The sequence below is a fragment of the Nansenia antarctica genome (genome assembly GCF_963989245.1).
Source record: "Nansenia antarctica genome assembly, chromosome: 3".
NCBI classification, from domain to species: Eukaryota; Metazoa; Chordata; class Actinopteri; order Argentiniformes; family Microstomatidae; genus Nansenia; species Nansenia antarctica.
The window spans coordinates 53,100,478-53,116,495 of NC_137688.1; the positions used below are offsets into that span (position 1 = coordinate 53,100,478).

Consider the following 16,018-nt stretch of genomic DNA (forward strand, 5'->3'; position numbering starts at 1 on the left):
TACTGATTCGTTGAGCAAGAACCCTGCCTGCGCGTGTTGGTTGGGTGGTACACGTCAGCACTCTCTTTTTTCTTTTACTATACCATGGTCCGTAGTCCTATCACGCGCTTCCTGGAAGCAATGTAGTGACACTTGACACCTCTACTTGGTAAGTCGCCTCAACAACAGTTAATTCACTTCCTGGATGCAGTTAAATGCATTATTTCCGACGGAGAAATAGCAACACATTACGGATAATATCAGCTGAATTGCCTGATGATCGTGTCTGAAAAACAACTGTCCGGGAAACTTTGATACTTCATGTGTTCGCGTCCCAGTGAGTAACGTTCTTCGGAAACTGCTGGATAAGGGACCCATCGAAAGATACAATGCAACAGCACACGGGGTTATTAACTTTATAATGAAGACTCTTTCGATTATCAGGTGATTTAAGCAATTGCTATTGTATGTATCCAACGGTTACCTTAAATTAGCAAAAATGAGGTTTCGACTCGCCAAAAGGAATTTACTCATCCTCATGGGGTTTTCTTTTATAGTTGTCACTGTCATGTTCACGACACGTGTATTAATTTCTGATGACACTGCGAGTGGCGTGGTTGAGGAACACACGCGCCTAGTACTGTCATATGGCATGACAAAGTTTCAGTTCGGTACCATAAGCGACATGGTTAAGTCCGTTTACCAAGCCAATTTCAGGCAATACATTCACAATGCGGACAAGTTTCCAGGTGAACCTCAGCTGGTGCTGGTTATCCAGGTGCATAACAGACCAGAATACCTCAAAATGCTCATAAAGTCCTTGGAAAGTGCAGCTGAGGTCCACAGCTTCCTGCTGATTTTCAGCCACGATTATTTTTCAGAGGAAATCAATGGCATTGTGCAAGGGATAACATTCTGCAAGGTTTTGCAAATATACTTCCCTTTCAGCACACAGCTCTATCCCAGTGAGTTTCCTGGGCAGGATCCACGCGACTGCTCACGGGACATATCCAAGGACAATGCTCTGAAAACAGGATGCCTGAACGCCAAGCACCCGGACGCCTACGGTCACTATAGGGAAGCCTCCATCACCCAAACCAAACACCACTGGTGGTGGAAGCTACACTTTGTGTGGGAGCGGGTGCAGGCCCTGCAGGGATACAACAGCTTTGTGATCTTCCTCGAGGAGGACAACTACATCCTGCCTGACTTCTACCACCTCTACAAGGAGATGGTTATATACAGGAAGAACAGCTGCCCCGACTGCGACATGCTGGTGCTAGGCAACCATGACCCCCTGGCGGAGTTTAACATGCTGACCAATAAGGTGGGCACCACAGGATGGATGTCCACCAAGCACAACATCGGCATGGGCATCTCCAGGGAGGTGTACTACAAGCTGATGGGCTGCAGCAATGAGTACTGCACCTACGATGACTACAACTGGGACTGGACCCTCCAGCACCTGTCTGGGGCGTGCATATCCAAGCCTCTGAAGGTTCTGGTGGCCAAGGGCTCCAGGGTGCTCCACACTGGGAACTGTGGGCTGCACCAGAAGGAGAAATGTCGGCCCGAATGGGCCCTGCAGAAGGCTGAGGAGTCCCTCAATCTGGCCAAGGACTCGCTGTTCCCTCAGTCCCTGGTCCTGACCAGCTCAGAGCCAGCCGAGCACAAGCCACACATGAAGAATGGAGGATGGGGAGATATCCGTGACCATGTCCTTTGTAATAATTATGCCAAACGTTTATGAACTAGGCCTATGGGGGGGGTTTCTCTGCTTTTTTTGATGTAGGGAGAAAAGATGTACCATTCATATATGTATACTTCATATATACGTGTACTTCCAGGGTTACAAAAGCTACAGTTATGTGTTTCTGACTTTTAATGAGGTCTTCCAAGGGTTAGGAAAAATGTGGTTTGGGAATGCTATTGTATTCCTACAGTAAGGTTAGGAAAAACGTATTTTGGGAATGCTATGCCATTTATTCAACTTGATTTTTATATTTGATAATGTTTCTACTGAAAGCTACACACTTGCCAAATATGTTATTTTTTCTTTATCACATCTACACAAGAAAAAACACAGCTTGTTCACTTGTTGTGTTATCAGGATTGCTCTATGTAAGTCTTAAAGAGGAAGACGGTTGATCACACTCAAGTTGTTTGTTTGTTTTAACTTAGTTGAAATTAAATGTAAAGCATGAGTCAAACGTTGCATGGGAACATGAAATTATTCCATGTCAATGTATTAAGAGACACAAATAATGACCCTGGAATAGTAAAGGATGACCGTCGTGGTTACAGAAAAATGGAAGGGAATTATCTGGTAACCAGAAATATAACACCTAGTAGAAACTAAGTCATAGCTCATTACCATTTTAAACAGTTTCTCGAAGATGTTATATGTCTTTACTTGCAGCACACAGGCTCTGTAATTGGGACTCATTCAGTTAAGTTTCAGAATCTCTGGCATTCTCACTAGAAACAAACTTTATTTGTTTATTAAAAAGGTATTTGGGATACTTACAGTCACCATCTCTGCGTGATGTGTTCAGCTATTTACCTACGAACGGTACAATTAGAAAAACGACAACAATACATTTATAGCATTTAATTGCACAAAACTAAAGGTTATTATATGAGATGTATATTATATATATATTTGAAAGTGACAATCTTATGAATTACCTTTTATATCTTTCTATGTGTGAATACAATCATTTTAAAATGTGAATCATAACTTTAAATGGACATTGGAACAACAGAATGTGTGTGTGTGTGTGTGTGTGTGTGTGTGTGTGTGTGTGTGTGTGTGTGTGTGTGTGTGTGTGTGTGTGTGTGTGTGTGTGTGTGTGTGTGTGTGTGTGTGTGTGTGTGTGTGTGTGTGTGTGTGTGTGTGTGTGTGTGTGTGTGTGTGTGTGTGTGTGCGCGTGTGTGCGTGTGTGCGTGTGTGCGTGTGTGTGTGTGTGTGTGTGTGTGTGTGTGTCTGTGTGCTTGCGATGTAGGTGTGTGTTGAGGGTTGAGGCTTCTTATCAAGATAATGTTACCAAACTGCTTTTGCAAATGTTGACTTTGCCCTACCTGACTTTTTGGCCTCGTTCATTTGCACATCCTTTGCTTCACTTAACTGTGCCTGGGGTTTTACCAGTGTGCCTATGTTTTAAAACAGCTGACATCATTAGATCAGTGTTTTAATACAGGTTGAAATGTCCTCTTGAGTGCACTGATGTCATGACACATTCCCTTGAGTAATGTGTGTTACTCATGCCTCATAGAGATTTGATTGTAAACGTCTTTCATATTTGATGTAGAGATATTTTTTAAATACTGCTGAATGCATTAAATGAATGGTTACTCTCCCACGTTTTGTTGTAAAGCACAATATTTTGTAGATATGTTTATTTTATGACAAGCAATTGTTTTGTTATTTTGGTGAGGGGGACTGATCCATATTCCTATTGTGAATGTAAATACTGTAGGCTACTTTTTTGAAATGATGTGTGCACACCAAAAACGTATATAATTTTATGTTGTTGTTGTTTGTTTTTGTCTTTGTCTTTATTATCACTTGAAATTAGTACAGTGTCTGTTTGTTGCTCTTTTCTCTCCAAATAATGTTTGACAATAATGGAAATAAAAGATTCAACTTTTAAAAATACATTTGAGATTGTTTTATTCTTCAAAGAAAATGAACTACAATATGAAACGTAAAAAAGAACATCCTAACCATCCTAATCATCGATAAATAGTTCAGAATCGTTTATGTTTGCATCATTATATTATGTTATTACTCCGATATGCATTCATCGGCCAAATATTCCCATAGCATAGTGGATGTTTTCGTTATATGTTCTTGATTTTTAACCGATCTAAGAACAGTTTTCCTTTTTATCTCACGTTTAAGTAAAGCAGCCATAGCTGATCCCACCTTCTTGAGGGCAAAACATTAGCACATGACTCAATGCATGACGTCATGACGCCATTCGACTGGTAGGATTTCCGTGCCTTTTATTTCCGGAAGTGAATCTTCTATCAGACTTCTTCCAAATCCAAGGTTTGTTATCATATCTACATTGCATTCACATTGCATTATTCAAACGAGGTGAACAACATCAATTTACATTGTCTTGGTTTTGTTTAGTATAGAATTTCTCCCTTCTATTTGGTTCTCTGAAGTTAGCCAAACAGCTGTGTTGTTTATTTGACGATGCTAGCTGTCAGTAGCTGTAGCTAGCTAGCTAGCTAGCTCAGATGTCACTTTTTACAAGTGCTGCCTAGATACTCACACACGTAATACAGTAATAGTGAGCGGTTTTGTGGTGATATTATATGAACGAATAGGTCAGGAAAGATTTGAGATACGCTACTTATTTCATCAGCACACATCTGCTTGCTAGTTTACAGGGAGGAGGAGGACGACGACGACTAACGGCGTTATGTAGCTAGGCCATTATGTAAACATTACAACGTCTGCCAGCCAGAATACGGATAAACTCATCTCTCCCTTTGCTGTTACAGCACTCTAAACCAGCACTAAAATGTCCGTGTACGGCGACGTCATGTACAGTTCTATTTTCAAATGTTGGTTAATTATGCAAATGTAAATCGATGTTATCGATGCCTGCTTCTTTCTCAGTACACCCAGTGTTTACAGTCAAGCCACACAATGACGCATTGGTTCCATCGAAACCCTTTGAAAGCCACAGCACCTGTCGCGTTCAACTTCTACGGAGTTGCTGCAAGTCCGGCAGCAAATAAGATATGCAAGTATGTTAAACATTTTGGCGTTTGATTTGTCTCTACTAGCATCAATAATATTGACATGCAGTATACACAACCTAATATATCACTTTGGGAGGAAGATATTTGTCCTTAAAACATACGTAATTGAAGGCCAATTCCTAAATAATCAATTTATAATAATGATCAACTGTATGTTGCTGCTGTTTATCTGTTTGATCCCCCCTCTCTCTCCCCATCATCAGTGACTTGAGGTCAACCAGGGCTAGACTCCTGGAGATGTTCACAGACACCACCTGCAATCCTGAGATCATGAAGAATGCCACAGATGCTTATTTCTCTCTCCTCCAAGGTGAATTTATATTACTCTATTCTCCTCTGTCTCCACTCCAGCAGGGTTCACTGTGTTACGCTGTGTTACTGCAGTGTCCTTGCTAGATGCGTCTGCTTTGCTTTCTAATAAGCTATCATTAAAATACAGTAGGCCTCTGTGCTGTCGCTATTAACAAGCCAGTCTTGCTGGTCTTTTGATCACGTCCTTGACACGACATAGGATTCATTGCTTCTCTGGATGGCACCACACAAGAGAACAAACTACGGTTCATCCAGAACTTCAAGTGGACCAACACTTTACAAGGAAACACACCAAGGTAAAGACATTCAGGGGTATAAACGTTGGTGTCAGAACAGACACCTCAGGTTCACGGCCAGAGCTCCGCGCTGACAGTATAGTGTATCGATCTGATTTTAGTTATACAGCACATTTAATTCACAACAGCAATACACAAGCACTTTATAGGTCAAATGAATTGAAACAAAGGGAGATCATACACACAGGGAGGTAAAAACAAAGGAAGTATACATCATAAGCTACATATTAGTTACTGTAGTCATTCCTTTAGGTTAGTTAGTTTATCTTCACTTCACTGAGCCACTCCTCATAGAAACACCCTTTCAACGAATCTAATAACGCAATGGTTGTTCCCGCCCCATTGTGGCTATTCATTGGATTTGTCACCACATCCATCAGGTTTCTGTGAAATGAATGCTCTCTCTCTCTCTCTCTCTCTCTCTCTCTCTCTCTCTCTCTCTCTCTCTCTCTCTCTCTCTCTCTCTCTCTCTCTCTCCCCCTCTCTCTCTCTCTCTCACTCGCACTCTCTCTCTTACCTCTCTCTTTTTTTCTCCCTCTCTCTCTCTTTATAGTGCCCAACAAGATGCTATATTTGAGCTGGTCTCCATGGGCTTTAATGTAGCTCTCTGGTACACCAAGTTTGCCTCAAGATGCGCAGGGAAGGAAAAGTATGTGTTTCTTGTCTACTTTAATCATTTCTTATAAGTTCAGGTTTATACGTGTGCTCTCAGTATTGATCTATCTTTACACTCTACTAATCATCTTACCACATTTTCAATTGTTTTGTAGCATAACAGAGGCTGAGGCAAAAGATGTCCACCGGAGCCTGAAAGTTGCTGCTGGGATTTTCAAACATCTCAAGGTGATAAAGATGCAATGTTCACATATATTGATATGCATGGAACGGAATGAGGAATGGTATACATTTTTATTGATGCCATTCTATGCATTACAAGGAGCGTGTCCTACCATTTCTACCTCCACTCTTCAATGCTGCACACGTTATCTCCTCAAACACATGTTGCATGCTGCTCCATGGTTATAGTCTACTGTGGGCAGCAGGCTCATCCTCTCGTCTCTCGTGTCTCTACTCCAGGAGGCCCACATCCCCCGCCTCATCACCCCAGCAGAGAAGGGCCGTGACCTGGAGCCCAGGGTCATCGACACCTACCTGGTCCAGTGTCAAGCAGAGGCCCAGGAAGGTACAGTACTCGATAAGACTCAGCCAACTTCAACTTCAAAGTTTATTGGCATATTTACTGGGATACAGGCGAGTGTGCTCATTCTCTGGTATCTACAGTATGATGTAATAGTGAGTATGAGAGATCATATTATGTAGCCCGGTTGTCCCAGATCTGTTTGTCATTGGCATGACACCAGTAGTAATAGGAGTTGTGCTGTATAGCACTAGAGAACTGAGTTGACCAGGCTAGGGTGCATGCTCTTGGCGAGAACAGATTCAATTAGATTCAACTTTATTGTCATTACACACAACAAGTACTGGGACAAGATAACCAAATGCAAAAGACATGACATGTAGACAGTGCATGGTATTAGGTATTACAGTATGAGGTATTACATTGAGTATACAGTGATGATGATGATGATGATGATATTCTATTGGGGACTTAATGTGAATAATGCTAATAAATGTCAGTGTTTCCTCCAAGATTTTTCACATTAGTGGCGGAGCGGCTATCTGTCGCGCGCACAGCGTGCACATTTTTTTTCCGCGTGCACGCGCATAAAACGCGCACTGGCGCTCAATAGAGGGTGGCAACAATTATATATATTTTAATGGCGGTTAAGTCATTAAAGCCGAGCAGGTGATTTTATATAGAAGGTGATCAAATACCAATATATCCTACAGCTGCAGCGCCGGTGGCGCTGCTCTGTAGCGGCTCGGGCCGGTGATACTGGTTTGCTTCAAGTGTTTTTATTTGTTTTTGTTCGTTTTGTGTTTTGTGTAATATGTCTATCGGCAAAATTCTACTGCTGGTCTTAATTATCAGCGACCGTCTCCGCTGCCGTGCGACCAACACGCAGGGGGAATATGGAACTATACAGCACATCACATACTCCAGGGAGAGACACAAAACAGTTTTGTGATTGGTCCGAATTTAGCGGGACATTTGGATTTCTCTTTTAGCCCGTCGCCGGTGCCTTTAATCCCGTATCCTAATCGAAAATGCAACATCATCAGCTCCACCAGTCACTCACACACACAGCCCCCCGCCGTGTCCTTTCCCAGCTGCAGCGGTGCGGTCTGCGCGCACGGACGAGTAGTCATCCAGGTTGATCAGAGAGTCTGGGATTCCCTGGTGGAGCCACAACGTCTCGGTCAGAACCAAGAGATTCGCCTTGGTATTCAAAGCAGCCCTTCATGTTGACACGTAGCTCGTCCATTTTAGGCAGCAGGGACCGCACATTGCTGAGGATTATTGACGGCAGCGGTGGTTTGTTGTTTCGCCGTCGGGGTACACCTCCCCGGCGACCTCGCCTGCGTTGTGGCCGTGGCCCGGTGTCTGTTGGCTGGGTGGAGTTCAGCACAAAGTCCGGTAGTGGCTGAGGTGGTCGGAGAGACAGCAGCGTTTCCCTGGAGTATGTGATGTGCTGTATAGTTCCATATTCCCCCTGCGTGTTGGTCGCACGGCAGCGGAGACTAGGGCTGCAACTAACGATTATTTTGGTAGTCGACTAATCTGTCGATTATTTTTTCAATTAGTCGTGTGGCTTTTCGCTGTGCGTAAATGGCGACGCAGAAGCATAAATCCGGCTTAACTAGCTATCTAACCTAACGTTACGCCAAGCTACAGCTGCTCACAGAGCTAGTTGATTGGCTAGCTAGCATTGCTGGCTAGACTACAGACAGCTCACGTTAGTAGGCTACGCTTGGCGCTGTTTATCTTACAGACAGCTCGCTGGTGGACTCAACATAATTGAAATAGCATTCACTTATCAAGCATCATTCATGATCATCCACCATGACTACCTGGTATTTTAATAGCGACCACCCCTCACTTCATTTCATCTCGCGTTCTCCTGGCTTCAACATGGAAAACCCCTGCTACGTAACGTTACATACAAGCGCCTCTGTCTGTCACACACGTGCCACAGGGCAAATAAATTAATAGCACAAACGCTCATAGCATGTACAGCCCTGTCCATGAGAAGTTGTTTTCCAACATGTAACAGTAAAGCTAACATAAACATTACGACCCTAACAATATAACGTTAGCCAGTTGGCTAACAACGTTAGCTAAAACTTACCCAGCTGATTCTTGCATGGCTCCCGTTTTTTTATTTTTTATTTTTTATTTTATTTTTATTATACGATGCGTCGACAGAAAAATTCCACGTCGACGAGTTTTTATGATCGACGTCGTCGATTATGTCGACTAATCGTTGCAGCCCTAGCGGAGACGGTCGCTGATAATTAAGACCAGCAGTAGAATTTTGCCGATAGACATATTACACAAAACACAAAACGAAAAAAAAAAATGAAATCCAAATGTCCCGCTAAATTCGGACCAATCACAAAACTGTTTTGAAAAGCGCGTTGCCTCGCGCAGCGCGCCTGTTTGAGAGCGATTCAGTCTCGATTGCAGTGCGAACACAAACGACGAGGTTAATTGCAATTTGCAACATTGTAACATATTGTAACTAACTACCGCTAAATCGTAACGAAATGTTGGTCTGGAAGCGGCCTAAATCTAGCTTCAATCTGCTTTTTTTCTGTTCGCCGGTCATAATAACTCGCTGCCTTTCTGCGCAGCCAGAATCAAAGTGGACTGTCTGAATCATTTGGTGGCGGAGGAAATTCTTTGGTGGCGGCCCGCCACGAATAAATGCATATAGAGGAAACACTGAATGTGATGTTGACTAACTCGTTTTTCTTCTGGTTTCAGTGACGATTGCCAGAGCAATTGAGCTCAAACATAACGCCAACCTCATCGCTGCCCTGGCCTGCGAGACTGCTAACTTCTACCAGAAGGCTGGTGAGTTTCTGTTCACGTCCTGGCTTTGTTGAAGTCCTATAATAATCCATGTATTGACTTGAGATTATAGAGCAGCTAGTCTGATTGTAACTAATATTGGTCTGATCAGAGGTGAGTTTCTCGAAAGCTTCGCAGTTAAAGTAGTGCTTTGTCTCTTGAAAATCCAGGCCCACCCTTCCCCTCGACCAGCAGAGTTCTTCATTTACCACAGAAGATTGACCTGAAAACATACATTTTACAATTGTTACTATCTCACGGTTTTGCAGCTTGGTTGTCAGGAGTAAATAAGTACTATTTAAGCTACAGAGTTTTGGGGAAACTGCCCCAGTATTCTCACACTCAACCCGATTCTTATCTTCCCCTGTCTGTAGACCACACACTGAACACCCTGGAGCCAGACTGCAGCAGCAAGTGGAGGAAGTACTTGCAGCTGAAGCAGCACTTCTACATGGCCTATGTAAGTCCCTGTCTGTCCCAGGGGAGGCTAGCGGAGGTAGAAATCAGAGGATGGGCTCATTGTAATGCAGGGAATGGAATGAGATAAGGTATCAAACATGATACCGTTCCTTATGCCGTGTCCTGCATTACAATGAGCCCATCCTCCGATTTCTGCCTCCACCAGCTTCCCCTGGTCTGTCCCTATGCAAGTCTCTGTCAGAGTATTGGAGTGAAGAGTGACAGTTAAGAGAAAGAGTGTCTGTTTATTTGCTTGTTTTGCTTCCAATGGAGAATATCCATTGAAAATGCTTTTTGGGGCAATCACCTGGGGAGAAATACAGGAAACAAACAAAAACACAACCGCTCTACGGCCGTAACACTCTGTGTCTGGGAAACCAACCAGCCCTGCACCTCAGTGATGCGTATCCATGTCTTTCTCAGGCATTCTGCTACCACGGACAGACCCTCCTGGCGAGCGACAAGTGTGGCGAAGCGATACGATCCCTCCAAGAGGCAGAAAAGTGTTGGTATTTCTGTGTCAGAGATGACTCATTGTTCTTCGCAACCTCTCCCTGCTTCTAAACACCATGTCTATGGTAATGTACGCAAATGTAAACAGTTGTTCTTGTGTATCTGTTGTTGTGTGTTTAGGCTACTCCCGAGCTGAGGCCTTGTGTAAGGAGTACCGCCAGACCAAAGGGCCGGGCAGCACAGCCAAGCCCTCAGAGCAGCTGTTCTTCATCAAGCTGGGTGGCCTGATCAAAAACACCCTGGAGAAGTGCCAGAGAGAAAACGGCTTCATGTGAGTCTGCAAACATTCACACACACACACACGCAGGCAGGCACGCATATACGCAGACACGTACACACATGCAAGCAGGCACACACATACGCACACCCATACACACACGCAAGCAGGCAGGCACACATGCACACAGGCATGCACACCCATACACACACAAGCAGGCAGGCTCATACACACATAAGAGCAGCCACGCACATACACACAGAAGAGCATGCACACCCATACACATAAGCAGGGATGCACATACACACACAGGCACGCACACCCATACACACATGCATGCAGGCACGCACATTCGTTCCACAAGTGGAATGGGATCATATTCCCCCTCAGGTGAAATCTAATATTTCACACACCTACCTCTTTCAGCTCTATTGTTGGTACAATGGAACACTACAAGTTCACTGCCCTCCAGTACAACATTTATTAGAGTGTAGTAAATTAATGAACTATTTTCTTCTCTCCAGATACTTCCACAAGGTCCCTGCTGAGGCGCCCCAGCTAGAGTTGAAGGCCAGCTACGGCCTGGCTGAGCCAGTCGCCTTTGAGTTCCCATCCATCAGCGAGCAGTGCACCCCTGAAGTCTACGCCACTTTCGACCTCACCAAGGGGGTCAAAGACGAGAAGGTAGCCTACTCATGATCCAATGTTTGTAACAGTAGATGCTAAGTGGGATCCTTGGGAGGGACCCCAAAGCCATAACCATACCATACCTAACCCAACACTAAACCCCACCTTAACTTAACTTAATTTTTTGAAATGTTAAATGTCTTTCTGCCGTCCCACTGATCCTGGTTCGAATTTTCCCATTTGGAACTGCAACACATGTTATATCATTATAATCTTTTCCATAGCCTTGATGATGTTTTTAGGTATTTGATCTTGTGACTGATAGTAATCTATTAGACACATACACAGGGATTAAAGTTCTCCGTCGCTACAACGGATTTCCGTCAATTTATTCCAAATTGCGACGGATTTATTCCAAGTTGTGACGGATTTTACCTGGTGTAATATGATTTGTAGAGGCATACAATCTATTTTGATGTTGGTATTACGTATATAAATGATATATAATAGCCTATATAGCCTACATATAGGCCTTTATTGGCTACAACTATGCGACAGTAACAGAGCCGGGTGCACTGACGCTGAACCCCTCATAGTGATAAGTAGGTGGACATGGTGCGTGGTGCTGAAATAGCCGACATGCGGTGTGTGGTTTGAAAAAAGTAACGCCAGCTCAGTAAATCATTCAAACTTAATGTTTACTTATAGGCTATGTGACTGCACCACACATGTGAACAGTAACAAAGCAAATGTGTGGTGGCCTGGGAAAACCCTTCACATGGTGGCATTTTGACATTTTCATTTTTTTATATTTCCATAAATTAGAAGTTCTCAGCTAGTCATAACTGGTTGAATGACTGAGATAGCCCTTTATTTTAAAAAGTTATGAGCATTTTAATGTAGCATGTCAAAAAAAGTGAAAGGGGAGAAATCCTCCCCTTTCTCCTCCGGGTCGGGGGAGGAGCCTATGCAGATCGGCCGGTCTCGTTTGTCTGCTTGTGATGCGGTGGTAGTCTGCTCGCCTCGTCGGTATGCGAGGGACAGATCCATTTGTGTGTCTTCTAGTTAAGATTTAATTACTTTATGCTTATTGTGAGCATCAGTAAACTGGCAATAACACAGGTGGAAGTATCGTCTCTCCTTTCGCTCATGTGTGCGTGCGTTGCTTAACTGAGAATGAGACACGTTCAACGTGATGTTGTTTCGCTAGCAAACTACCCGCCACAAAAACATCAAAATAAGTACTTTCTCTTTTGTTTTCTTAAAATGTTTATTCACCATAATGTAGTATGGAGTTCAAAGTACTAGAATACCACATAATATCAAAATCGCCAAAATCGCGATTTCCATCTATATTTGCTCTTTGCCACGAACGAACGCCAGCGACACCCGACGGGTTTTCCCAGGCCACCACACAAATGCAGTTTAATTTTATGAAAAACATTGACAACAAAATCGGCGCAAAAAAAAAAGCTGAATCCGCTTAGCCTATATGCTCCTGAAACGACAGAGCAAACACGCTACATTACTATGGATAATAATTACAATGAGCCATTCATTAAAAATAGCAAAAATAATATTAGGCTATTAAATCTCACTTAATGAGAAAACTGGCATCTCCCATCGGTCACTATTTGTTGGCTATCTGGTGATATGGACGTCTTTGAGTGTCTAGAAAAGCGCTATAAGTCTAATGTATTATTATTATGGACGTCACTTTAATCCTGCAGTTCTCAAGGTTTTTATGCACCAATCGATTCCTCTAGCGCGTCTTTATCACATTCATTGATGAAAAGGACGACTCGCATGTATAGAAAGGGAACATTGTGAGCACGTAAAATGTGAGTCTCTCACAACGGCTTTGCATTGATGAAACCAGGTAGGATGAACGCATAGTTCGCTGTCTATTCCTCTTTAAATGCCCTGTTTCCACCGTCAACTTTCCTCTTTAGACCTTTGGAGAGTGACATTATGTTTCTCTTGCTAGCTAGCCGGTTAAATGTTTAGCTAACTTCACCCGACACGCAAACAACCAATCCAATAATAATGTGACCTTGTCTGGGAGGAGGGGGGAATAATTATCACAATAAAAGTATGTTAAATAATTATTAGAATAAGTTAGGCTGCGCTACATCGTCAGTCCACACATTTATTATTCAAAACTATGGAAAAGTGTGAAACTACGTTTCAACGTTGTTGAGAATCACAACACAAACTCGCTAGTCAAGCCAAAATACTGCAGCGAAATGGATTGGACTGCTACCTAGTTAACTAGAACACTACTTTACATTGTTAGCAGGCTCACAAAACAAGCCGTGTTAGTTGACTAGCGATGTGTCATTGATTTTCTACAACGCGGAAATGTGTTCACATTTTTCGAAAGAAAAGTCAAAGCATTAGAACGTAGAACGGAAAATCGCACGCGCGCTTTGCGCACGGAAAGCCACCGGCCCCGATTTGGCCTGAAAGATTTTTTTTTTCTTTAATCCCTGCATACAATACATGGCTCTGAACATATTTCACCCTCTCCATTTTCAATGTTTCAGGCCAAACATAAGCAGGATGAGGAGGTGAAACCAGTGAAGGAACCAGATTTGAAGCCTGAGAAAGACACTGGTTGTGTCGTCTCCTAAACGCCAAGAAGAAGCCTCATCACTCACGAACACGCAGGCTTCACTTCCACCTTACAGTTACATAGACATGGAGTTCATTTCCTTTCCATGAAAAGTAAACCTCCGGGAAATGTCCTTTTTGTATCCTTAATTCATGGTAAAAATGTTACATTATGTTGATATGCAGCTCTATAAGCCCTGGCTATATCTAAAATGGCCGCTGAGAAACGACAGTTAGCATTGGCAGTTGGTGTTTGACAGGGTATAACTGAATAGATGGAGGGTAAACATGTTCATCATGTAGGAAGGAAGAGACAAAAAAACAAGGCTGCATGGATTTATTTATGCGTTTGGTTTGTTTTTCTCTGTAGCGTTGTATGATCGATGATTTGATGTCCATCTGCTGTTGTTTATTTTATACAAACTGTAATGTAGCTTATTTTCTACTTTCTTTTATTTAGTTGACAATTATTGGGTCAGACTGACGGCTGAATTATTCTCTCAAATTCCTGGCAGTTATGGACGTATTAGGAAATACGTCAGTTCTGACAGAAACCTTTTCTGTTAGGTCTCTATTTATTGCTCTCATTTAAGTACAGTACACAATGATATATACATATATATGATTTCTTTCTGAGATTCTCGATTACTCTTCTTGTAAACTGAAAGGACACTCCTGTATATACAGTACAGTAATACAATGTTCATACTCATATTCATAATAATACTATCTAGGCTTAACCGTGCTGAAGCATGTGTTTATGATAATACCCATTGTTTAATATGCCCTTACTCGCCATTGGAGACTGAGGACAAGGGCTTGCTTGTCTTGGGTTGCGTTCTGACTCTCTACTACACCCTCTCAGAAGTGTGTACTCATGCACTCTCCCCTCATCCATTTAAAAGCATTGGATCAGTGTAAGCATAGCAGCAGAGTGTCCCTTTGACCACCTTATCCCTTTGACCAATCCATTCCTTTTCAAATCCATGAGGAGAAGCAGGATAGGATAGGATGAACTTTAATGTCCCAGAGGGGAAAATTGTCTTAGACACACAGTGCTTTATACAAAACATTATACTGTACCTTACACGTTCAACATAATACTTAGATTGCACGTTACCATCATACACAATGTGAACTTGTCATATTTATAGCCGGAGCAAACCCAGCTTGCAGTAGGAACATGAAACAACCAAGTGTCAGGGGAGGCTGGTGGAGGAAGATATCAGAGGACGGGCTCATTGTGATGCAAGGACTGGAATGAGGGGTGCGGTCGTAAATTCGCTCTGAGATTGCCGGAGCACACACTGGGTTCAACGTCATAGAGCGACCAAGTGATTTGATTGGACAAGAGGCATTCCATGAGTTCAGATCAGATTTTCAGAGCACAGCCGAGAGAAGGTATCAAACGTTTGTTTGATATCATTCCATTTATGCATAATAATGAGACGTCCTTCATTTCTACTTCCACCAGCCTCCACGGTCCAGCATTGTTTCAGACCTGGGTTCAAATGGTATTTTAAATCATTGCAAATTCTAAGCCGTGATTGACTTGGCCAGACAAAATTGAACCAATGGAGTAGTTCAAAAGTATAAACACTGCCTATCTTTCTGCAAAAATGTTTAGGCTTCTGACGCTCAGAAAACGTTTGTAAATAAACCCATGCTAGTGGCTATGGCTGCTCATGTGAGTGAATCTGTCACTGATCACTGAGCGCAGTTCAGAACGATGTTTCCGTGCTGCAGTTTGGATTGAATTCTGTCCCCAGTCGTGTAAAAAAAATGTCATGCCTATTGAAGGAGAGAAATATATATGAATTTTGAATCTTACAAATATGATGGTGTTGTATGTTATTGACACATTGTTGTCTTGCACATTAAAAATTATGTCAGATGAGGTAGAAAATGTCAATCTATCAATCTAATTAATTACCAATGTTTTGTTTCATCTGTATATGACAATGATATACTCTTCATGTATGCATTCATAGAACTTCAGCTGAGCAATTCATCATACAATCATTGATAACAGTTGTGTATTCACCTTCAACTCTATTGATTACAGCGTAGAACAAGTCAGTAAACAGGTTGTCCCCCATAGCCAATCAGGGAATTTCAGTTGTTTACTATAACACCCCCTTTCGGCCAATCAGTGTAATTTTGTAAAAGCAGGATCTCTATGGCAACACACATGACCCAAGATTCGTAAAATTTGTCCCAGTGATGTCTGAGATATCGCGTGTG

General features: G+C 42.6%; 2 protein-coding genes across 2 annotated transcripts in view; both read left to right on the forward strand.

The window, feature by feature from the left end:
- Window positions 1-127: 127 nt before the first annotated feature.
- Window positions 128-3,637, forward strand: LOC308152993 (alpha-1,6-mannosyl-glycoprotein 2-beta-N-acetylglucosaminyltransferase). Its single transcript, XM_080526072.1, has one exon. The coding sequence runs from the start codon at window positions 479-481 to the stop codon at window positions 1,727-1,729; it is 1,251 nt and encodes a 416-aa protein (XP_080382198.1). The 5' UTR covers window positions 128-478; the 3' UTR covers window positions 1,730-3,637.
- A 355-nt stretch (window positions 3,638-3,992) lies between these two features.
- brox (BRO1 domain and CAAX motif containing) overlaps window positions 3,993-16,018 on the forward strand; it is a 12,595-nt gene continuing 569 nt past the window's right edge. Inside the window, exons 1-13 of the mRNA XM_080525511.1 lie at window positions 3,993-4,033; window positions 4,616-4,746; window positions 4,965-5,071; window positions 5,273-5,369; window positions 5,923-6,018; window positions 6,140-6,212; window positions 6,447-6,552; window positions 9,259-9,348; window positions 9,720-9,805; window positions 10,228-10,309; window positions 10,438-10,588; window positions 11,059-11,218; window positions 13,708-16,018. The exon at window positions 13,708-16,018 is cut by the window's right edge and continues 569 nt beyond it. Coding sequence (XP_080381637.1) covers window positions 4,646-4,746; window positions 4,965-5,071; window positions 5,273-5,369; window positions 5,923-6,018; window positions 6,140-6,212; window positions 6,447-6,552; window positions 9,259-9,348; window positions 9,720-9,805; window positions 10,228-10,309; window positions 10,438-10,588; window positions 11,059-11,218; window positions 13,708-13,794 — 1,236 coding nt within the window. The 5' untranslated portion in view covers window positions 3,993-4,033; window positions 4,616-4,645 and the 3' untranslated portion in view covers window positions 13,795-16,018. The remainder of the gene's footprint in view (window positions 4,034-4,615; window positions 4,747-4,964; window positions 5,072-5,272; window positions 5,370-5,922; window positions 6,019-6,139; window positions 6,213-6,446; window positions 6,553-9,258; window positions 9,349-9,719; window positions 9,806-10,227; window positions 10,310-10,437; window positions 10,589-11,058; window positions 11,219-13,707) is intronic.

Bases quoted from the DNA above. Each gene is read 5' to 3' on its own strand.
- LOC308152993 (XM_080526072.1), top strand. From the start codon at position 479: ATGAGGTTTCGACTCGCCAAAAGGAATTTACTCATCCTCATGGGGTTT.